Source organism: Falco biarmicus, chromosome 5, assembly GCF_023638135.1.
Source record: "Falco biarmicus isolate bFalBia1 chromosome 5, bFalBia1.pri, whole genome shotgun sequence".
NCBI lineage: Eukaryota > Metazoa > Chordata > Aves > Falconiformes > Falconidae > Falco > Falco biarmicus.
Window position 1 is genome coordinate 45,282,543 of NC_079292.1, and position 24,682 is coordinate 45,307,224.

At 38.5% G+C, this 24,682-nt stretch overlaps 1 protein-coding gene across 4 annotated transcripts in view; it reads right to left on the reverse strand.

Annotated features, from left to right (window-relative positions):
• The window catches only part of ANO4 (anoctamin 4), a 198,186-nt gene that overhangs the window by 134,653 nt on the left and 38,851 nt on the right, over nucleotides 1-24,682 (reverse strand). For all 4 annotated transcript variants that reach the window (XM_056341686.1, XM_056341687.1, XM_056341683.1 and 1 more), the window contains exon 2: nucleotides 3,401-3,607. In XM_056341686.1, coding sequence (XP_056197661.1) covers nucleotides 3,401-3,470 — 70 coding nt within the window. In that variant the 5' untranslated portion in view covers nucleotides 3,471-3,607. The remainder of the gene's footprint in view (nucleotides 1-3,400; nucleotides 3,608-24,682) is intronic.

Sequence of the window (24,682 nt, forward strand, 5' to 3'; positions counted from 1 at the left end):
TAATCCTGACATTGAGGGAACGGACTGGGATGACAGTTTAATCCCCCCAAAGCTTGTTCGGTGCGTGGTTCTCCAGCTCTTACAGACAACCTGAATGCTGATTGTTATTGCTTTCAAAATAAGCCTCCTGTGTGCAACACAGATGCATCAATCATAAATCATCTTCAGGAGAGTTGAAACAATCTACAGCAGCCAAAGGTTTGCCCCAGGCACTTGAAATCTTTACTTCAGTAGCCTTATACTCCATTAGCCACAATATACCACAACTGCTCACATAACTGGAGGTTTCTCAAAGCTAAAAATACTGTCCCTCCTGGATTCTGGAAGCAATGTGTATTTGCCTTAATATCACTGCATCTAAATTTACCATCTGATTGCTTCACCTGTCTTGGCTTTTCTCCTTTCTAAGAGGAACTTCCCTCACACAGGTGTGCCTGCAAAGGCATCAGGAGTCTTCGCCTTTAATAGACATTTTTTTCCATTGCAAAAATTTCTCCATTTTCCTCTGTGTTTTGATTGTTATTTGATACGTTCTGATCTGCTTAAAATAAGAGCTCGGAAGTTGTGGTTCTGCTTGTGGGTGAGCAGTACTTCTTTGCAAGATTGCACAAGACAACTTCTTGTAAGTTTTGTTTTTTTTTATAAGCCTACAGACGACTTACTGCTTGCTAGCCACTCTAACACCCAGGGTAACAGTAGAAGTCATTAGTCTCAAGCTTCTTACCAGCTACAAACAAAACTGGCAGGGAAGCAAGCCATAAAGGAGTGCTGTAACATGGAACAGTATCTATAGTTCCTCCTCCTTAGCATATAGCTACCTATGAACTTGAGTCAAAAGAAACAGTTGTTAATTAGAAAGAATCCATGATAAATAATAAAAGCTGTCATTCTAGAAAGAAGAAAAGTGGCCAAGAGAAACAAATTGACATGCAGAAAACAGCAGTCTGATGTTAGAGGTAAAATAACCCCAAACAACTCATTCATAAGTGTCATTTTATCAAGAATCTTGTCTTTCTGTAGTTCTAGCCTCTCATTGTTAAGAATTAGAAATGCCATTTTAAGTCCTCAAAATACCTTTGTGCACAATCTATTATGCTAGACTGTCTCCATGTTTGGAATATTTGTTAACTGGACAAAGGAAATTTCAGACTGAATATAATGTATACTACTCTGAGACATACTTGATTGTGATAACAGCACTCCAGTAGAAGGAAGACCCCAAATTGTATGAACTATTTAAAATTAGACTGAGCAAAACCCTGAGGAATTTACTGTATGTAATAGCAGGAGGATAACTTGGAGAATGGTGGTGTAAGATCTGTTACCTAATTAATATACATCAGAACATTTTCTCTCTAAAACACCAAACTATTTAAAATGTTTATAATGTCTTAGATAAGGTAATGCCATTGCTCAACTAGTGTATTAGGCTAATTATTTATGAATCTACTGCTGTTAATTTGTGGCTGAGTAAGAAAGAATAACATATGATTTTAGGTTTAAATAAATACATTTTTTAGGATTGCTATTTATTACTATTGCTGCCTGACTATAATCTTTCTTAGGCTGTACCAGATCAAATGATTGTAATTTAACCTGGACATAGAGACAAACTTTGTGTTCTTATATAGAATTAAAAAGTGAGTTCCAAATCACAAAAACATTATTTCATTCTAGATGAAACAATGACACTGTTAAGTTGGTTAAGAGAAGACTCCTGTCATGTGACATATTTATAAAAATCTGCAGCCTTTAAGGCTCTGGGTACTATTAACTCCTGTGAACTTCAGTGAAGCTCATAATATTAAACGCCTGCTTGAACCAAGCTGCCAAGCGTGTTCTCTGTAGGTCACAGATGCTCTTATTGTCTAAAGAGTAGAATATGATAGACAAAACTAATCTCATATTACTGTGCTGAAAGCTTAATTCCTCAGAGGATCATCATCCAAATGATGCTCACTAATGAGCTCCATTTTAGGAAACCTCTGGTGTCTACCTAAAAAGATCTTTTTCTCAATCATAAGCCAGCTTATACATTATTTAGTATTAAACCACAGGCCATATCTATCAACACACAGATGTAGAATGCATAGAAGCTCAAAATGAGCATAGTTATTGTGCACGTTCAAGATATTTTTTCTGCCAACTGTAATGCAGGGGTTTTTTGTCAATCTTTTAACATGCTGTGGTCATGATTATATATCTTTAACATCAAAAACATTTCTGTAATAGCAATTTTTTTGTATTTCAAAGAAGAAACATAGAAACAGAAAAAATAGATGGACAAACAGTGGAAATGAAATAGACAAAGCATATGGTTATGAGTCACTATAAATCCTTAATTAATCTATGTTGTCAAAGATTGTGGTAACTAAATAGTATGGGTGCCTGAAACTCATGGCAGTAGACCTGCATAGCAACCCACAGTAATTAATCTCAGTTTTTAACTTTACAAAAATTAAGCCATTTACTAGATCTACAAGGTAATGGAAACATGCTGAGGGCTTGCAGGCAGAACTGTCTGTCTCACATAAATAGACTGTGCCCCGTGGCACCCAACTAGCTGCAAACAGGGTGCATCATGCCCTTTCCTGGGCAGCTACACTGGAAGATTATTGACACCCTTCAACACAGAAGCTACAAAACTGACTTTATGGGCAGCCGTAATTTGCTCTACTCAGGAAAGAAATCTGGAGTTTAGTTTTCCCTGTGAAGAATGACTGAACATGGCCACCACAAATGTACTCCCCTGTTATAACAAAAGATACTTCTAAAATAGCTCTGGCAATTAACATAACAAGGAATGAACTCATGATGTCAATTAGAACTTGATGGTTCCCAGGAGATTCTGGCTTTCTTTTAAAAAGTTTCATTTTGTTAACCAGTTAACATATGTTGTAAAATCTCCTTCAGATCTAGAGTTTTTGTTTGCATTCCAGCAGCAAGACTTTGATCTACACTCTGGATCATGCCTTTGTTCACATCCAGTGTTAATGTCAGTTACAGAGTTCCATGGGAGATGCCTGTAGCCTCTAGAGCATTGCCATTAGCTCAGGACTTAGCAAAATAAAACATATATAAGGGGAACAATATTAAAAAAATAACCCAAAGCTCTCTCTACATTAAAATTTTGGATACCACTACATGTTGTATGCTTTTTTTTATGATTAAACTTACATTCTTATTTCCCACTTTCAGCTGCCCCATCTGTTGTTACTCCCTATAATCTATAATTGACAAAAACATACCAAACATAGACGAAACACCAATTGATAGCTCTGACAATCAATAGATTGATCTCCATGCAAGCATGATCTGATGCTGTTAATACCAGCTTCACAACATCACGGCACATCATACAAGAAATGGAATTAAAGAAGGTGTCAAAGCAATCTGTTACCTGGCTGATGGGGTTTTGTTTTTCCACCAGTGCCTGCTGAAATACTAGATCCAGAAGATGAAACTTCCATTTTTATTGACCCTCTGACTTGTGGGAGTGAACGATGCCCGACCACAGGTGGACGCTGTGACACTGGGTAGCTTGCTGCAGTTCTCCTCTGACAGATTTGTGCACGCTTTTCAGCCCCATGAATAGATAAACTTACACCTGACAGGAATAAGAATTAGTACTATTAGATAGAAGAGACCAGCACAGAATAACTAAAATATAAAATGGTTTAAAATGGGGTTGTAACAGTGTTCTTGGGGAAAGAAAAAAAAAAAAAAGAAAACTATAAAAACATTAATTTTCTATGAAAACGAAAAATGTGAACATCTTTGCTGCTGTGCTGCAGACATCAGAGTCAGCTACACCAATAGATATTTAAATTAATACATAGTCATGGTTTACTGCATTAGTGGCCTGCAGGAAGAATTATCTTCCACTCCTTCAAAAAACCCAAGAGCTCACACAGGACACTATTAATGAGGTAACTACCACAGAATCTATTAAATGACAGTTTTCTGATTGACAGACTAAGACTTGGCAATAATATTTTCTTTGTTTTGAGCATTCACAAGTGTTAGAAGTGTTAGAATGTTACCACTTCACATGGTAACTACCTTTTAAAGAAAAAATAAACGTCTGTTTTGAGGAAAACAGTAAGGCTGCAAGCCACAATAACATGATCTTAAGCTTGAAAAAGATTCCACTTTTACCAGTCCTGTGAAACACTACTTACAACACTGGAAATAATCTTTCACACCAAACACTTGCAAATTTGTCACATAGCTAATTTTTAAATAGAAATTGTGATGAAAAACAAGCCTTACTTTTCCAAAGAGAAATGCAAAGCTGAAATTTCTTATGTGTCTATTTTACAGTCTTAGAAAGAAATACTATCTTACAGTAACTAAAGCTGCTTCTGACTTCCTTACATTCACATAGATGCAATTGCTGCAGCTTCAGTTGAATCACCTTTAGCATACTGTGGTGAAAACCTTTAGACAATCTCTTTCAGGCTGCAAAGCTGAATGATAATACTATGATACACTTAAATTTTACACTTAATTTAATTGTGACTCTTACTGCTTTTATCAGCAACCTATCTTTTAAAAAAACAAATTAAAAAGCAGGTGGAAAAGCAGATCCTAAAACCCAGAAATGTGGATATTGCAAGCACATTGTAAGTTGCAGTCACTCAAAATCGTTAGACATCACTGATTAGATTGCTCATTTTTGTGAAAGGCATCCCTCACTGAAATGTCCAAGAATGCCTTAACGACTGCTCTTCCAGTTCCACTGAAAGTCAATGTATGCAAACCACCAGGTCACTGGAGAGGTTTTGAATCTCTGAAATCTTAATATACTTTGATCCATAATATACTACCAAGGGGAAAAGAGCTGCCACTTATATGGGTGAATTGTGAAAACAGTGGGATTGCACACATAAGGAAAGTTTGGGCAAATTGCTCTTTGATTTTGAATGCATAAAGCCATTTTAAAGCTGTATACTTGCTACCTGACTTCACTGCACTTTGCCAGAGCTGATCTCCTGCAGGAAGCGTAAAGGCACAAGGGCTCTCCTGCAGCAACTGCTCACAATACCTCCCAATTACAGGGCTAATGTATTTGTCAGCTGTTTCTAAAGACTGTAGACATCACACTTTCTCTAGCACAGACAGCAAGTCCCAGCCACCTTATTCTTGAGAAAGGCAGCATAGTAATCCCCATGAGCAGAATGATGAGTATGCCTGGATAACACATTTCTTTGACCATGTTAGCCATATAGTGTAGCCATAAGGGACTTCAAACAGTGAGAAGCTAAGCCCCAGCTGTAAAATGAGCTTTTCACTTCTTGTGCAGTCACTAGAAACTTGTGATACTCAAAATATTGTGCAAATATCCCTAAGGCATTAAAAAATTAACCACAACTGTTTCATGTACTGGTCATGAAATGAGTGATCTATTTTAGGAACGGGCTCCAAACATAGACTGACTGCTACATTTCTCTGAGGTTCAAGTAAATTGCTTTTTCGCATTCTGAAAATTCTATACGCTCTTGTGAAGCTGTGACTCAGCTTCCTAAACTATTTCTGCAGCACTTATTTTCAGAGATCAAAATTAAGGATACTGCAGCCAGATCATTATTCCCAAGAACTGCAAAATTTGCAGCTTGATCACATCCAAAATTATGTTCAATCAACAACTTGACTCTGGTTACATGCAACCTTTTATTTCTTCCACTAAGCAAAAGCACTATGAAATTGTAACACCAAACTACAAGGGGAAGAATGTGCCAGCTTTACTGAAAATTTTACAGGTTAATCTTTAGACATATTTATAGCCTAAAAGTGCTTCAAAACTACCACTGTTTACACCAGAGGTGTATCACCAATATATTCAATATGATTGGGAGTTCTTCACTCCACTTTCCTTGGCACTGCAGTTATTTCCTTCATATAAGACATTCTCTTGACTAGGAGAGTGAATTTCCATTATTTTCATGAGAACCAGGCACAGGATAAAGACGGAAGTATCCTTTTTAGTTATCATTTCTGATTTTTCCAGAGAGAGACCAGAACTTTATTTTCTACATGTATTTCTTTTCCTAAACTAGAAGTCTGCAAAATCATAAGATAGTAATATTGCAGCAAGCTGCAGTATTACCTTGCTGTTGTATGTGGGAGCCCTTTGAAAAGAGATATTAGCAGTTGAGAATACATCCCCAGATAACGTGCACAAGAACAAAGAGAAAAGGAGGTGGAATCAGAAGTAGAAAAGCTATTGGAAATAACACATATACCTTATGGGAAATGAAAACCTAGTGAACTATTGACACTAAGCAGAATCTAGAGTAAACCCCCCCTATTCTTCCTGCAAATAACCCACACTGCTGCTGAATCCTGGGGTTTGTGGGTCAGAGATGTGAGAAAACAGCACAGAGACCTCTGAAGGGTAGCTGTTAACGTTGACACCAATTTTTTTTTGCAGTGTGACAATACCCATACAAGACATCTAGAAAAAAAGACAAGTTCTCCAGCAGTATGTTGCTGGCTGGGTCTTCAATTAACTACATTTGGCGGAGTTTTTCTCCTGCCTTCAGTCTTGGCCATATAGTTGCTGACACCAAAATGCCAGTGCTGTTGCACACTTGGTTACATGGCCTTTGACCATACCTGTCCCTGCAGCATGGTCATTTTTAGGTGAGCTTGTAGCCTCAATAGCTGGGTACAAGCACACTGGCATGCTCTGACAGGCAGTATTAGGTGCTACAAAACCCCAGGAATTTCTCGCACCGCTCCCTCTGGCTTAATATAATGGATCACAAGTACCATTTCAACTGAGGGCTGCGGCGCAAATGCAAGTTAAAGACTTAAACGTTGGCCAGTAGACACAGCTGACTGTTCACTTTGCAGGACTGGCTTTTGGACAGGGCTCTGTCATCTGCACTTGGCGGGTTGCAAACCAAGTACTTAAGAGTGGGAAGTAGAAATTTTGTGTTTTGATGCTGAATTAGATTTGAGCCTTCATGTATTATATGTGTCACTCAGCTCTCTCACCCCATGCCTGCATGCAGCAAAAGTCTCTGTATTTTCAAATTTTCATGTGTCTTTCTCTTCCTTATCTATATTTCTATCTTTTTTTCTCATACAAGCTTCTTGTCTCCATGAGGAGCTGCTCATCTTGCTGCCCTTCTGTTCTCCTCTGATGCTTCTGTTTGAGCTTGCAGGTTTATGTAGGAGAAATACCTTAATTCCCTTCCTACCAAGGCATCTCAGCTATGCAGTTTGCCAGCAGGGAAGAACAGCTTCTATACTGCTTCTGGCTAACTATTTTTTGCTCCCAGCTATGTCTTTTTATTACAATTTTTTCCAAAGCCACATTTCTTTTACATTGAGCATATTTTGCCTCTTATAAAGTGGTAGTATGCTTATGACACTAAAGAATTTATAATGCTCCAGATAAAACTTGCATATGAGAACATTAAAACTGGAGTATTAAAATACTTCCAAGTCAGGAAGCAATAAAATCAAACATAAAGAAGAAAAAGAAGACAGAAATTACCAAAAATAGAAAACACTATTGTGTGCCTGCATGCAGTTTTATGTGATGGTGGTATTTGTTTTGTTGGCTCATGAGATGCTACAGTGCTGAACGACATCCTGCACTACTCAGAAGTCACTCTGCTAAGGCATCTGATGGGGCATCTGCTTTGGTCATGTCTTAGTCCTGGTTAGCAGGTGTTGTGCACCACGCATCTCTGTACAGAGCAACACTTGTACTCAGTGGATCTCATCCAGCACGCCTGCACTATTCAACTGAGCATAGCACAGCAACTCTGGTACTGGTGGAGATGGCTTTAGCATCAGAAATGGGGTCAGCAAACTGTACCCAAATTATATTGTGCTGGGACTGAGACACTCTCCACCTGGGGAGGCACCCCCCTGTAGCAACTGTCAGGTTTGGGTCAGCCCTAGTTACATTCCACCCTGTACCACTTTGGGATACAGGCATATATTTATAGGTTCCTTCCTGATGTTTCTGTCTCTAGCCAGAGATAATATGAACATGAATAAGCAATAATAATGCAATGCAGAATTACAAAGCTGTATAAACAATCCATTAACTAACAATGGTCAATTAGCTTCAAGTGCCCTGACCTGCTTTGTAGATCATCTCTGCGATAACAGACTGCTGCTGGCAGGGGCAGTAAGTCCTTTCGGTTTAGTATCATCAGAACGTCAGTGCTCATGTTGGAGACAAATTACTGCAGCAATTGCTCTCTTTTTTTATGTGGCTCTTCTATTCTTTTTAAGCCTTATGCAGAGGCCTTAGGAGCAGATCGAGGTAGACCTCTTCTTCAATGACTTTCTCAGAGCAGAGCAAGTGCAGGGGAGCACAGACCAAGAAGTGAGGAGGAAAATCTCAGATGCAGTGTGATGTAGGGCCACAAAAAGTAAAACAGCTCTAGAAAGCCTGCAGTCATCGAGGCACAGATAAGCAAGCTCATAAGAAAGCACTTTGCAAGCATGGGCAGAGAGTAGAAAATGAGGCTTTAAGGTGCAGTATATAAATAGGCAAATGACATATTTAGTTCCTTTCAACTTTTACACCCAGGGAAGTTCACATTAAAAAGCTAAGCACCCTTTCCTCACCTTGTGCAAACTGCCACATTTCCTGTTAAAGTCAATGATGCTCTGTAGACAGCTTCAGCTTTTTCACATTTTCAAGCTAGCCTTGGTAAAGGGCAGCTCAGAAAGGGCAAGCAACATAAAAGTTTTTTCATGCAAACCCAGTTTCATCTGAGAGTCGGAAGAGACACCTGTGTTTGATGCCATCATGGACTCTTCTGCTTGCTCTGAGTCCTAGGTGGAAATGAATGAGCTTGAGAGAAAAATTCACCAGCTGCCCTCTGTACACATACCTGAAAGCACAGTCTAAAGGAGGTTCCCTTTTTCCCCACCTAGTGTGCCCTACTTAGATAACAAATACATCCAGAAAAGCATGGTTATCTTTCTCTGTGCCTTCGGGAAAAATGTCACAACAACATTAGGATTCCCACATTAGATTAAATCATTTTCCAGAAGCTTAAATATCACAACTCTAATACAGCATCAAGTCCCTTGCCCCTGGAAACAAGTGATTTCATGAATTGTATGTAAGCCCAGATTATGCTTCAAAATACAGCTTTGAAAATGTTGAAACATTTCTAACTACATCAGATGTAAAAACACCTCACAACTGTAAATCTTTAAAGAAGCGAACAGAAAAGCTAGTAGTATCAGACCTTCCCTGGAATTTGACTGGCTGGAGAGAACGACTAACACTGCATCTTGACAAATTACATGTTTTCAGTTTGTTGAGGCTCTGCATGACCTTCCCCCCGAGTCCCTCCCAAATATTGGAGGGATGACAGGATTTTCAAGGCCCATAGTAGTTTCAGAAACTGTTACTTTTTTTGCCATTTTCTATCAAAAAATTTGTTCAGTTGGCTTCTGAATTTACTTTTTTTTTAGCATATATAATTTTCCATAGAGAGAAACCACAGATCTTAAATTTACAGCCTGTGAAGGAATAGCTGTTTCTTTGTCTGAAACATGTCATCCACAAAATTTTGTATTGAAAAAGATCATGAATGACCACTCCCTTTACCTCTCTATTCCATTCATGATACTACAAGAGCTCTATCGTATCACCTCTCTGTTGTTTCTATTCCCAAGCCTAGGATACCTGGTTTACACTGTTGTTCCTCACCAATAAGCTTTTGTATACCTCCCAGCATCCCTGATCACTCCTTCTCTTGTTCCTTTGCTTTTTCAAGAAATTAAGACCTGAAATGCACATTAGGAAAGTTTGAAGAACTAGCACCAGAAACGCCCATGATGTTCAGGTTGTGCCTTCAACAAGGATTTACAGTAGTACAATGATGTTTGTGGTTTTGTTCTTTCCCTTGTTATTTCATCTGCCCCAATACACTTTTAGACAGGCTCTAGCTCCCTCTTGCATTTGCCAACTCTTCAGGCAATTTTCCGGTCAATCAGAGATCTCCCTCCTAACCTACCTGCTCCAGGCCCTTGCATCAAGTGAAGGCTGCAGGAAAAAATACTGCATTATTTCTTGCATTTGTAGGTTTCATCTTCTTCCACTTCAGTTGCTTTCTAGGTCTTATGTTTATCACTACTGCAAGAGCATCACTGTACACCCTTTTGTATCAACAAATCTTCACAAATGTGTATTACTTGTCACTGCATTTATTATTTTTTTTCCCAATTACTCTCCTTCAATGGGAAGAGAGTAGCAGCATACTCTGCCTGCTAGTCACTGGTGATGTTATTAGGATCTTCATTTTGAACTGTGATCAAAGGCATGTCTGAACTAGAACCAGGACTCCATGAGGGGGCTTGTGTACACACTAGGTTTATGCAGCTTTATCTGCATAAATTTAGAAATTAACAGTTTTACACTAGCAAACATGCTTTAGGCCAGAACAGCTTATTCTCCCCTACAAAAGTGGCTACATTACCTGTGGTATACCTGCATCGAGAGCCAGTCTTAAGTCTGTCAAAGTCCTAATGAATAAAAAGATCATGCTTACTTTTGGTCTACCATCAAAGGGTCTTTTTTATAGCCCTGAAGGTGGTTTATTACAACATGCTAGCATTCAACAGTGATTATTTAGCATGGCTGGAAAACTCCGTAATGCTCACAGAGATGCAAGATAACCACCTGAAGTCACGAACATATCTTAAAGAGAGTCATAATAATCTTGTTTTAATGGTCTATGTGACAGTCTGAAAAACCACTTGCCTTCCTTAGGCATGAGTGAAGAGAAAAGCTTAGCTAAGTGAATACAAAGCTCTTTTTGGCTACTGTTGACTTATCTGTCATTGTCATGAGCATGTTGCAGGGCCATGGTGTCAAACACAAGATGCTGCCTACACAAGTCATAAGAACGCAGGTGAGTATAATGGAACTTTCTTCCCCAAGATGCCTAAATTTGATTAATTTATAAGTATTACATTTTTATTTCTGTCTAACAATTCCTTATTTAGTTCCTCTCTGCAAAAAGAAAACTATAGTGCATGTATGCTGGGATAAATGCCTAAGAATTGTGTTTATGTCCCTCTTCAGTTTGCCCAGCAAGCTGCAATCAGATTTTTTTGTCACCATCCCAGCTGACAGTTTTCTTACTGGGGTTGCCTGCATTTTTTATGTGTGTGTGTTTATTACTTCTCTTTTTTTTGTTGTTTGTTTTAGTATCTACTTTGATTTACATTGTTGTTACAACTGGACTTTTAATAGTATTAGAACCACATGAATTCTGAAGAGTAATTTGAATAAAAACTTTTTTTGAAAAGTTCCTTTGCTTGATGCAGTATTAAAATAGAAGTGAGAACACCTTGTCCTGAAACCTGACAGACACAATAGAAATCAAAAACTGAGGCTGATAGAACATTTTCAGTAGAATGTTTCTCTATCAAAAAAATTGTCAGTTTGTTAGGAAAAAACTTGTCCCAAAGTCAAAAGCTGCTGTCAAAAATTTTGTTTAGAAAAGAAATCTAACCTTATCTTGACTGGGATATCCTGGCTTTTTATTTTGTAATGACTTGACACTTTGAAAAAAATGCAGCCTAACATATCAAATAGGATACAAGTTATCCAATAGAATACAAATTATCAATTAGAAAACCTGTTGCCTCTGAGCAAACAAAAACAAAATTATAATTTCAATTACTGAAATACCATCTGTAATACCAATCATCAATTAATGTTACTGTAACATACAAATAATAAGAAATAATTCAAAACATAAAAATTAAAACCAGAAAGCAAAACATGTCAAATAAGAAAACAAAATGCAGTAAAAACAAGAAGTCCAACCAAGATGAAATATTTCAACCGTCCAGAAGCAAATTCTGACACAAATATTTTAAGCATTATTTTGAAAAGTGACTTCAGAAAGTGCTCAAAAGAGATTGAAAGGGAAAAAAATTGCAAGAATATTAGAATTTATGTGGATTGGATATTCTGGCTTTTTACTCACCACCTCTATAAGCAACTGGAATACACTCGCACTAGAAACAGGTTCATACAAAAAAAATAATAGATTCATATCACAGTTTCCGTCACAATAAATAATATCCTGTCAATACTTCTTTCTTTAAGGCAATATCTATTTCTCAAAAAAAATTGGAAGATTGGATCTGTCATCTTAAGTGGCACTTACTGATTTGGAAACTATGCGGTAACTCATCTTATTCATTTTACTATATATGCACAGCATTTACTAGCCAAAAATAGAGCACTGAGATGATTTAAAACTTACTTTCATTTATGTTAAGTACTGTGTTCAAAATTGTTTTCTTTCTTAACAATTAGCTATCACTCTGATTTTCAAAATCAAGAGCATTCTCATTAAAAACTTTCTGCATTGATTTTGAGGCTTTTGCCCATACACATATAGTAAAATGTAACTGCACACACAGCAGTGATATGCAATACAAACATCAGGGCAAACTGCAACGTCCCATGAAACAAAGCACCACGCCAAGTCCCAGATGCTTATTATTGGCCAAAGAACGAAGTGAAGCACTAGCCATGCAGATATATTCTGAGTGTAGGTAGATTTAAAAGCAGAGAATTGGGGTTTTTTTCCCCCACATCTTAATGTGCTGCCTGAATGTCAACTGCTGCATTTCAAATACCACAAGTCACATTTTATCTCTTTTAATTGGATATTCTTTATAATGCAGAACAGTGCAATCAATCTGAGAAATCATCTGTGAAACAGGAAAAAACCCAGGAGACTTCACAGATGGGAAAAAAGATAGCTCAGGGTACGTCTGAATGTGTCTGCCTCCACGGCAGAGACAGTAACGATTTTCAGCACAGTAACTAGGCTTAATTTAACTTTGTGTTCTTGCGTCCTGTTTCAGGGGACTGGTTCGCCATCAGCACTCCCACTGCTCCAGCGACGGGCCAGCCCTGGCCATGCTTTCTGGGGAACCTGCAAGCAGCAGGTCAAACATACACTCCTGCCTTCACCCAGCCTATGCCCCAGCTACAGGACCTTCTATAGGCTTGGCATCAAAATGCTCTCTGCCTGCAGATAAGTTTTATTAACCATCAATTAACTTTTACTTTGATGATAATTTAAATTAATCCCTCTACAGCCAATGTCTTCAGGGGCAGAGCTTAAGACAACAAAAGTTACTTCTTCTTCTCCACCCACCCCACCCACCCCCCAAAAAAATCATCTTATACCCCATATTGTAGCAAAAAATAATACTTGAATAAAATGCCTGTAAAGTAAACATGCATCTGGACAGGTGTATATCTGACTATACAGGTCTTACATGCTGGGTCAAGCCCAATACCTAGGAGGGATTTTGCTTTCCAAAATGACCGTCCATTGCGGACATACAGGCTGTTCCTACACCCTGGGACCCATGGGCACATCTGAGGCCCCAGCACCTCACATGTCCAGGGTCTGATGTTAGACCACAGCTGAAGAAAGGCCCAGAAGCCTCCCACCCGCTCCTGGGGAAGGGTCTCTCACATGGGCTGGAAGCACATGCTGTGGTATGCTCTAGCAAAGCCCAGGCAAGCATCATTCTGCAAGGAAGGAGCACCAGACTCCACAGACATGCTTGCTGAAACCCCGAAGTCTGCCATCAGCCTTTTCTATGGAAAAGACATGTTTACAACGGCCAGCTGTATGAGAAATTTTGAGGCACGTGTACTGCTTGTCCTCCTTTCACGCATCATTAACATCCAGCACATTCTTTCTTGGCAAGTAACGCTTTTGGTTGTAATAAAGCCTATGGTGGCAAGCTTTCTAAATGGTCATAAAGCGAGGGCAATCCCCAGAGGAGACAGCAACTGTAGTGTGCAGCAGATGCCAGTGAAAAATCTGTATTCATCTGCCACCTCATCTTTCTGGCACGACTCCAAGCAATTAACAATAACAAGACGCTATTGTATGCAAACCTGCCGTGTTTGTGCATACATTCCTTATAGGGATCCAATTGATTGTTCTCAACTTACTCTGATCTGGATTTAACAAGGCACAGGTATTGCTTATTTCACTTCTGAGCTAGATTGCATTTCTGATAGAAGAGCAATAAGTACTGAAAGACAACAATAATCACATAATGATTGCCTGAATTTAGCAGATTAATAGAGATGGAATGAAGTGTTCTACCAATTGATACCATTTTGATTTCTCGAGCTCTTCATAGCAGAGTCAGAAGAAAAGGTAGGAGGCTATAAAATGCAGTGACAACATTGGAGGATGTACAGTCTACGACATACAGATTTGGTTTTGTAAAAAGCTGTCTGTGCTCCAACTTATTTACTGAATAACAGCCTTGTGCAAGCACAAGGCCCACCATTCTTTCACGTGTAAATAATTCTCTGATACATTAGCAATTCAGAAAAGCATGTAAAGTATGTGAGATATAATTCAAGCTATGTTTTATGCACTACATAAAACAGTGAATGTTAGTTGGATGTTCCTAACAGTTAAGATGAGGCACAGGAGAGACACAATTTTTTGAATACACCTAAACCAGCTTAATTATAGAAAGAACTTATAAAAAGAACCATGTGCCTAAATTTAACTCCTGTGATGTCTTTTCAGCGAAAGGACGTTCACAAATACTCTTTCACAAAAGTTTTCTTTTCTTCACTAATACCTCTGCCACTCAATGTCCCATTACTGTTCATTCATTTTCAAAACCATGAACAGAAAGTAAAGAAAAAAAAAAGACAATACACATGTAACAGGTACTGCAAATATTTGTAAGTTGTATGTTGTAAGTATTGCAAATATATTGAAAGTTACATTTGTAAGAACGTCCCAGTCTAAGAATGATAGTGAATTCGTTCTGAATATTACAGGAGGTTTGAGGATTCAAAACAACCAGATAGTCAAGGAAGAGAGACTCTCTTCACAGATACCTTTTTTCTCAGAATCAAGAACATGCAGTTCAACAGATGTGTAGACCTCAACCTTCACAAACAATTCCTAAACTGAAATTTCATCACCAAAACCACCTATACAATTCTGAAACATGTTAGTAGTGATTCTGAGAAGAGCTTAACATGTCATTAACTGGGACTGTCTTTGGGTTTTTTTTTAATTGACTAGGCTGCCCTTTGGTATTTTTAGGTTTAAGTGACCTACTAATGGACTTTATTATTCTCTTGATTTCTCAGTATCCTGCTGCTCCTGTATTTGAGTTTCCCTTTGTGGATGGTATACCATCATAGCAGCAGGGTACACAACCATCTTTAATTGTTCAGATGCTGTGTATTGCTCCTTTTTTTTTTTTGTTTAAAAAAAAAACAACAACCAAAACTCAGCAACAAAAAGACAACCAACCAACCACCTACCTCATTCCTTCCCTGGGTGAATGCCTGGATAGACATAACTACATAAAGCTGTCTTCTATACTCCCTGAAAGAGAAATGTGTACTTCTGCATGTTAGATCTGAGCCCCAGAATCAAAATGGTACCAAAAATCATGGGTCCCACAAGATTCATCTCTTCCTTCTAATCCTTTATGAACACAAGCTTAAATCCTGAAAAGACTGGTTATAGAGATAATGTTCTTGTTAAATTTCTATGAGGAGTTAACTATCAACCAGAAATATTTTTCTTCATTTACAAAGTAATATGAGCCTGCTTACAAAACGCTATTAATGGATCACAGCAGTCATAATTACAGTTGCACGCAATCTGGAAATAGATTTCCAAAGATGATTTTAATATCTCAAACAATAAAGTACATTATGTGCCTAGGAGTGAAAGAAGTAGATGAGCTAGAACTGGAGTAGATGAAGGTTTATGAGAAAATGAACATTAGATAACAATATAATCTGTTAAAGAGTATTTCCTCTCAGTTCCTGATAACGTTCATGTTTTCAGTCCCTTTATGTGACATGTCTCCTTGTTGAAATTTGGCATGGCCTTCATTTTACATCTACTGACAATACTTCCTTCAGTGAGCAAGCCATGGCAAGGAAATGATTGTTACACTTCCTCCCTTTCTCATGAACTGCAGGGTTTTGGTTTTGCTCCTGTCTTTGCAACTGTCAAACTTCTTTCATAATGCATTATGGGTCCCCACCTGGACTTTAAAAAGTGTAAATCTAAACCAATAAAGAAAATGTCATAGTTGTCAATATTGAACCTTTCTTTATTTTTCTTCTCAGCTTTTCCAGTTAGCAATCCATTTTATAGATAAATATATCAGAACCTAAATATTAGACCAAATATAATGATTCCTAAGAATTCATAAATTCTAAAAGTTGCTGTCTAAATATGCTCAAGATACTTGGTGCTCTAATCAGTTCCGTAAGTGCTTTTTCCTTCTTAGAATTTAATGGTACATGTCAAAATGTCTTATATATTATCTTCAATTTAAAATAAATAATATCAAACTAGTTACTTTAATCCTATCTCTGTGACTATCCACAATTTAGAGTTCAGTGATTATTCTCGCTGACACTAAATTCACATTCAGTAAATACAAAGACCATATATGCTCTTAATTCATGCGGTGATAATTTCCCGACTGCTTGCTTTCTGATTTATACAAGTGCAAGAGACTATAAATGTATGAAACAAAGTTCTCTTCTCCCTCCCTTACTGAACTGTGTCACAGCTCATCTCTTCTAAATTTTAAAAATGCACTTGTTATTTATAGTGCATAAAGTCTGTTGTTCACTCTGTCTTTAGAAATGAATGCATACTTCTGTAAAAACATGACAATAATGACACACTTTTGAGACCTGCAAATCCCAAATCCAGCTTTCTCAGTAAAAATACTATTTACCAGGTTTCACTACATGCTGATGGATGGTATGAGAAATATTTTGACCTAGCTATAATCCCGTCTATCAGAAGTGTTGGGGAAGGAAATCATCTGACAACCTGCATAAGGTCAGTCCTTCAGCCAATTTTTCAGAAACTTGGTCATGGTAATTCACAACACACTTTTTCTTTTTTTTTTTTTTTTAATATTCTAGTTCAACTTGCAATTGCTTGGTATGACCTGCTATCAGCTTTCTTGCAGACTCAATCCCATGTCTTAGTGGTATTTTGTAAATGTATTGCTTGCTGAGCTGCTCACTGACCGAACACTTTGTCAAGCATTCAACTGACTTTGGAATTTAAAATAAAGTTCTTGACAGGACCCTGTACACATGAGAAAAAAACAGCCCTTTAGATCACACTGATCCTATTCTCCATTACAAAAGTACAAAAAGCAATCTCTTTCTTACCCATGTTTCACATGAAATAAAAGTATCATTGCAGGATGGCAGAGACATCTTAAATGAACGCACACTTCACATAGCAGTAAAGTTAGTAACAGTTAACTTTGCTCTGAAATCTAAACTTTTCTAAAGATGTTACATAACATGAATAATTCAGTAATTGAGTTTATTTTCAACCGTGTTTACTTTTAAATGAACTACTGAGGCATTGAACTTAAGGCTGTCACCTTTAAATTACTTGTTACATTAATAAAATAAATACTTTTCAAAATAATAATAAATAATTTCCAAAACATCCCCTTGCCTAGAGGTGCTTTACAATCTGCTTCTTCCAGATATGCACTGTGTGGAGAAATACCTCTGGCAGGCTGACAGCATCACCCAGCCCTAACTCCAGCAGAACTGGCTTGCTTTCTCCAAGCTATGGACAAGACCAGTGAAAGACAAATGAATTGTGGCCATAGGGCTGAATAAAACCAGGCGGTGATCTCATGGTCAAAGCCCACCATGCTCACTCCAGATGTCAGCCAGCTTAGCCAGCCACCTGCGGGCAGCTCAAGACCTCACAACTACAATCACAGATAGCATGAAAGGAGAAAAGTCAAGTCCTCTGCTGACCTGCCCTCCTGCCCACTACATGCAGTGCAGGAACATCCCCCCCCCCGATACACTTCTGAATCACTAAATTCAACCTTGGTAGAGCCAGTTGCATCTTTTTTTTAAGCAGTGTGTTTTCCATGGTATTTTTGCAACTTGATTAAAAGCATCTGTCTCTCGCCAGTCCCTCAGCCTCCTAACCATACTCTGAAATCTGCAGAGACTGAGGTTCTCTGTCTCTAAGCTCTTTCTCCCAGTCTCACACATTCTTTGGACATGGAAAGTTTCATTCTAAAATGGTCTTATTCTGGCGATTTCAGAATGAAACACATGAGTTCTCATTTCAGGGAAAGTGTCAATATGTCATATGATGTACAATATTTTCACAGGGGAATTTCCAGTAGGAAAAGAAATTCCCTATTCCTTGGATCTAATACACACAAATAATGTGATACAAAATAATCTAGCTGTGTCCTGAGAGAAATCAGAGGAACAGAGACATGAGTGCTAGAGTTACATTTCACTGAACTGTAATGTCTGACGGATTTTCTTTGTTAATGCATGAGCAGCTTGTTTTCTCCCCCCTCTATTCTGTCACCTCACTTCCTTTTTTAATTTTAAAAAAAGTATTTCCCAATAAGATTCTGAATATGAATATCAATAAAAAGATAGCCCAGAACTAGGAAAAGGAAAAATAATGTTTTAAGTATGAGAGAAACGTTGGCAGATTTTTAACTATAAATTCATCTAGATGATATCTAGTGATATCACAAGTATTACTGCCAGGCTCTATCTAGTTCTCCAAGTCTATTTTAAGCCAGCATTATGATTAGATAGTTAGCATGCAGCATCGTTTAAAAGAAAAAAAAATTAAAAGAATGATCAGGATCATATAACTTTTCCTCTCTGCATATAGAAGTCCCTATAACAGATTACTGTAAAAACTTAAATTCTCTGGGAACATTGTTAGAAGCTGTAAAAACTCACCTTTCTCTAAGACGAGCATGTTTCTTAAAGGCAACTTCCTATGTTTGGAAATTCACTGTAAAGGTTGCCATGGTGATTAATTTTAAAAGTGAAATTCTCCCCTTTTAAAGTTTTTTCTTTAAAGAAGAAATGCTATGTACTAGGGACCAGACCTCAGCGAGGCAAACAGGAACGAAAATCCCATCGTAATCTTGAAGATTAAAGGACATGGTCTCTGTATAACTGAAACTTCAGCAACAAAGACATTTTCAGAAATATATTGGAAATATCTATTTTTACCTAAAAATGATAAATACATCCATGGGAGTAAGAACTGAGGGAGAAAAGCAACATCTTCCAGTTGTCAGACTGCAGCAAGCAGGCCAGGTTATACTAGTGAGAGGAAGGAGAGAATTGTACTGCTAGCTGGAGCTCAGCAGAAAAAACAGCAGAGTCAGCTGATATAGTGTCATTGTGTGGCAAGAGAGAGAAAAGAAGTGCATCACCAAAGAGCCTAGAAGCCAAAGGTCATTAATGAACAGCTCTTTACCTAAGGCATCTTCAGTTTTCTTTCCATGGATGAAGATGGAATAGACGTCTCCATCTATTGACTTCTCCTCTGCACAATGCTACCCAGAGCTACATCAGACCTTGGCTTTCCACACAACTGTTAGCGGCCAAGGAGCAGACAAATGCACAGCTCCGTTCCGGCAGCACGAGATGGGTAAGTACCATTTCTTCTCTAAAAAACATACAATGTTCAACATTACATCATGCAACTTGTCACTGCATAAGCTGCCACTGCAGAAATAATAACAAGTGTTGTGCCAGTTCAATACCCAGGCAATTTATGACTTCCTTATTCATATAAAAGATCACAGTACTGTGAAACAGCTGCATTATTCATTATGTGTTTAATATTTTATCCCTCTAGACAGAATTATCTGAATAAGCACAATTAAAATGTCTGACGTAGACAGAGTTTATTTTAATACAATCAATCAAATCTGTTTCAAAGACCTGCTTGACCTTAAAGCTCCACTGTTTAAACAGAGAGAAGGAGAAACATGCTGAGACTAATGTGTGCAGAGTCTGGGTGTCACTCATTTTGCCTTGAACGACTACCCAAGGAAGACTTTTTACTTGATCTACTACTACATCAGTCATGGTAACTGTAAGATGTTCTAAGTTATATCAAATTATTTTAAGTTAAACACATAAGGTCATGATTACAATGAAAGAAATTACCTTTAAAAAAATGGCAGAACACACGAATAATTACTACTGCTGCTCTGTCATGACCATAAAGTTTAATAAATCCATATGCTTTGTATTTACCCACTGGGACTTCTAGGGGAAAAACTAGTATCTGCATGGCATCAGTTACAGGTATGAATGCAATGAAAGTTGGGTAGGAAACAGTGACATTCTTGTTCCCCAGCACCCAGAGCAGCAATGCTGATCCTAAATTAGTGGTCCTCATGCCTTTTTGCTTTCTCTTACAGGAAAGGATCGCACCTATTGGCAGCTCCCTCATCCCTAAAGGAAGTCCAGTTTGGTTTCAATGTATAAGAAGTCCCAGAGAACTATATTTTGTAGCACACAGAGTTTAAGCAATGAAAACCACATTTGCTGAGCAAGGAGAAAACTGGAGTCCAATGTGTAAACAGCTAAACTGGTACAAGCATTTCAAGGTTGTTATCTATGTCATTAACAGGTGAGTTAATTCTTTTACACACTAATTTTTATAGACAAAGTAAACAGATGAAATTGCAACTATTCTCCATATTTAGTCTTGAATAAGGTTCTTTTTAAGAGCTATGGAGACAAACCACACTCCAGAAATCCAACCTTAAGACTTCCTAAATCTCCTTAGAGATTGCTAGTTTCCAGTGTTCCTCTACTTTTTTGGAAATAAACTCATAAGCCTTCAAGATTATTTAAGATAGTTAAGAAAAAACATTTATCAGCATCAGTCCTGGGAGAGGCAGTGAGGCAGAGATTAGACATAACAAGAACAACCCCATCCCTTAGTGCTACACTGATTTTCATCAAAGAGATTTTGCTCCTAGCCCTGAAATCATGTGCACAGGTTTTAGTCCAGTGGGAAAAAGGGAAAAAAATAATTAAAAAACAAGTTGTCAAAAGGTCATTTCAGGAGTGCACATTCACACAACGGAAAAAAACCTACAGATTTAATGGGCGCAAGGCTTCTAAATTCTACAAAGCTCCAGAAACAAAAGAATTGAGATCTGTGAAAATTAGGTAGGAATTTTTTCCTGAAATATTAGAAAGGATAAATATTAACTCCTTTAAATTGCAAGAGTTGTCACATTCTGAGAATTTGCTCGTCTGAAAAAGCACATTGCTCTGTTTTCTTCTTCATGATTGTATTTGTCCCAGGAAGCACCAGAAGAGCTTCTCAGAAGGATCATCAGCAACCCCATGCTGATACCATTGTATGCTTTTAAACTTCAGGCACACACAATACTTTTGCTGGGCTCAGAACTTGTGGAACCGAGAAAGAAACACCAAAAGAGAGATAAAGGACTCCAGCCACTACTCAGCTTTGCTACTTATTGCCAAAGGCCATCTTCCATGTTCTTGATTAATGTTCATTTAAAGATACAAAGATTCACACCGGACTTGAAAAGCACCGTATGTCACTGGAAGAGACTAAGGTGAGTTGGCGAGGAGTATTTTTTCTAGTATCCCTCTGTAACCATTTTCAGTGGTCTAAAAGCCATTCAGCCCTTGCCTGCTGCTTCTAAACACAGGGGTCAAACTCCACCTGGGGGCAAAGAAGTTGCTGGAGGTCTCCATGTAGCACCTTTTAGCTCAGAACAAAGCTGAGAATGACTAAAGCTAAATCTCCCTATGACCTGTCTTTGAAAGGTGAGACTAATTTTCTGTGCAGGAGTAAGCTAAGCTAAGCTAAGAACAGTAATGAAGCATCATTAACAAGCTTTGTACCTTTTTTCTTTCCTTTTCTCAATGTTTCCTTTCCCTTGACTAGCATTTTCCTTAGGCTATGACTTGCTTCTCATTTACTCCACTTCAGCAAATTGCAAAACAGTTTATTCCTAAGCAGAGTGTTTGTGAATTACTTTTGAAACACCACTGCTTGGAAGGGATATAAGGAAGGTGGGAACTAGTCCAAATACTGGTCAATAAAAGACCAGCAAAGCCTGTTACAGGCACTTTATTTGAAAGGCAACAGTGTGCCTGCAACAGGCATCAGATGATGCACAAGTTCAAAATCACAACTTGCAGACAAAGCACTTTGAAGAATTTTGGTGGTCTGGCAAGCTGCATTAGCTGGCAGTGAAGGAGAGTGAAAGAGAGATCAGGCCTTACCTGCTGGCCTGGGACTCCCACGAGTGTTGGCGCTAACACTAAAAACAGCCAGAAGAAAAAGTGGAAGCTTTTCCAGTCCCTCACATAGTGCTGTGAACCTGTTGTGCATTGAAAGCATAAAACCAGTGCCAACCTGTTTAAGCTTTGGCATGCAATAGAATAAGTATGCTAAAAATGAACAAATACATTCTGTATAATTATCCTCTATTTGTAATTTGCACTGGGTTTTATAAATAATAATGCCCAGAAAGCTTTAATTTAGAATTTAATCTAACTGACACTGTTGTCTTTAAACAGTCAAAGACACACAGAGAGAATAATTGAAGATTATAAAAGCAGTAAAGAATTTGGTACCTGTCTGCTTTTGAAAGAAAGTGGGTGAAAACAGTGTTGGCTTTTCAGTCCTTCACTAGGACGGTGTCAGCATTCAGAACAAGCAGGAAACACATGAACATGCTGTGAAGGATGCTGGCTGTCAAGGAGAGCATAATAACTGGCTAATTCTTGACACTGTAGCAGAGCAGAATCCCATAAATGTTGCCTGGAGTTGGAAGTGTGTTTTTCAGTTAAGACAAGGCCAAACAAACCAAAAAAACCAGAAGAAAATGTTGTGGGTTTAGCTGAACCTTCTCTTTCAGCACCATTGTTCAAGCTGGGTATTTTGCTCATGACTTCACCAACATTTTATAACCAGCTCTTTACACCAAAAAAAGCAAGTCAAGGGATCCCAGCACATAAAGGAGGGTAGAATGGCAGCTAGGGGCAGGTGGCTGAGGAATCAGCCAGAGAGATCCCTGGGCCTCCACAGGCAGGCATACATCAGCTCAGAATTGTGTTGTGATCTCCCTGTCCTCCTTAAAACACATCTGAGGTCTTCCCAGGAGCTTACCCACCTGGAAATGAAGGTAAGAAGCAAAATGAAGACAAAACTTCTGAGTATAGTGTCCAAAACATTTGAACATATGGTAAAAGTTCTGGACAATTTTTGATAAATTGGAATAAAAAGAGAAACTGGATTGTTCTACCCTCCTCCCCAAAAGAAGGAAAGACTCAATATGAGGAACAGAAACTTTCGTTATAAACTTGGAAATTCCATGCTATAAGTAATCTTGGAAACACAAAGAATCATTTAATTAGAGACAACAGTTTTATTGATGTTTCCAGTTTACAGGAAGGCACTGCAGAGACACAAATCTAAACATAAAGAAATGCTTTCAGATAGGAAGGCCATCTGAGCTGCTGAATCCAAAATGAGGATGTGCTAGTAGCACAGAATAAGGAGATCAGGCTTAAACTAACAGAATCCAGAAATGAGAAGAGAGAAACAAATTTCTCTGTAAAGGGAGACCCTTCCTCCAATGCCATTCCCATGAGCACTGGACAGTGTGACTGGTCAGTCTTTCCCTCTCTAATTCAGAACACAGTTGTATATCTATCCTATCACTTCCAGCTGAGAGGGACCTGCTGTGTGAATGTGGCGAATGACTCAGTATTCTGCGGTACCAGAATAAGCTGCCAGTAATTCAGCTGCTAAATTTGCAACTTTGCTATTAGGTCAATACGACCAATTCAGTTCCAGCTGGACAGGGGAGCCACTGCAATGTAATCTCCTGCAGCACTACTAAGTGGCACCATTAAACTGAAGAACTGTGGCCAAGTGTTATTAATATGCCACAGAAGCAATGTGTGACTACTACACAAATGTATACCCCCTAGGATATCCATGAAAGAACAGACATTGCCATTCAGAGTCTGTGGAAGTAGACACGAGGGACATCCTCCAAATTGCATGGCAGAAGTACAGGGTAAGCCAAGGTCTGAGAGCAGTTTGGGGAGATGATGGCAACATGGTGGCCCCAAGGCGCTGGATGCTCTATAGCTCAAGCAATAAGTCTTCTGTTTTCTCTCTGTGCAGTCCCAAGCTTCCTGTAACACTTGATTGTGCCAACCACAGCGGAGTCATTGAAAAAGTAACTGGCCTGACTGTAATGCAATTACTCCTGAAATAGTTAGCAGCCCAGTTCCAGGGATGAAGCCCTCTGGCAGAAAGACTTCATGGGCCTAAAACCAAGGACCAAAACACTGAATGTAAATTCCTATTCAGTAGGAATGATTCCTATTTAGTACCTGTCAGGGACACAAAGACCCATTTAACCTAGGACAAATTTACCACTTTGTGTAGCATTGAGGAGTCCCATCATAATGAAGGTGGTGATGAGGCTCCTCAGTATATTTGACAGACAGGTCATAAGTGCTGTTGACTTCGATCTACTGCAAACACCAGCCAGAGTCTAGAGGTGAAGTGTAAATTGAAACAAGTGTCAAAGCTTCCTCAAGGACACTCTTGTAGGAGAAACAAGCCACGGTAGAGACAATCCAGGAACATGATATTAAGTCACATTCAATTCCTAACAAGTACTTGGAGCAGAACGCCAAGGGAGGGCAGGGCTGCGTATCCATCAAACATCAAATATGTGAGGGCATCTGAAAGAATCCAGCTGAGTCATCCAGGAAGTGCTCAGGCCAAGGAGAGAA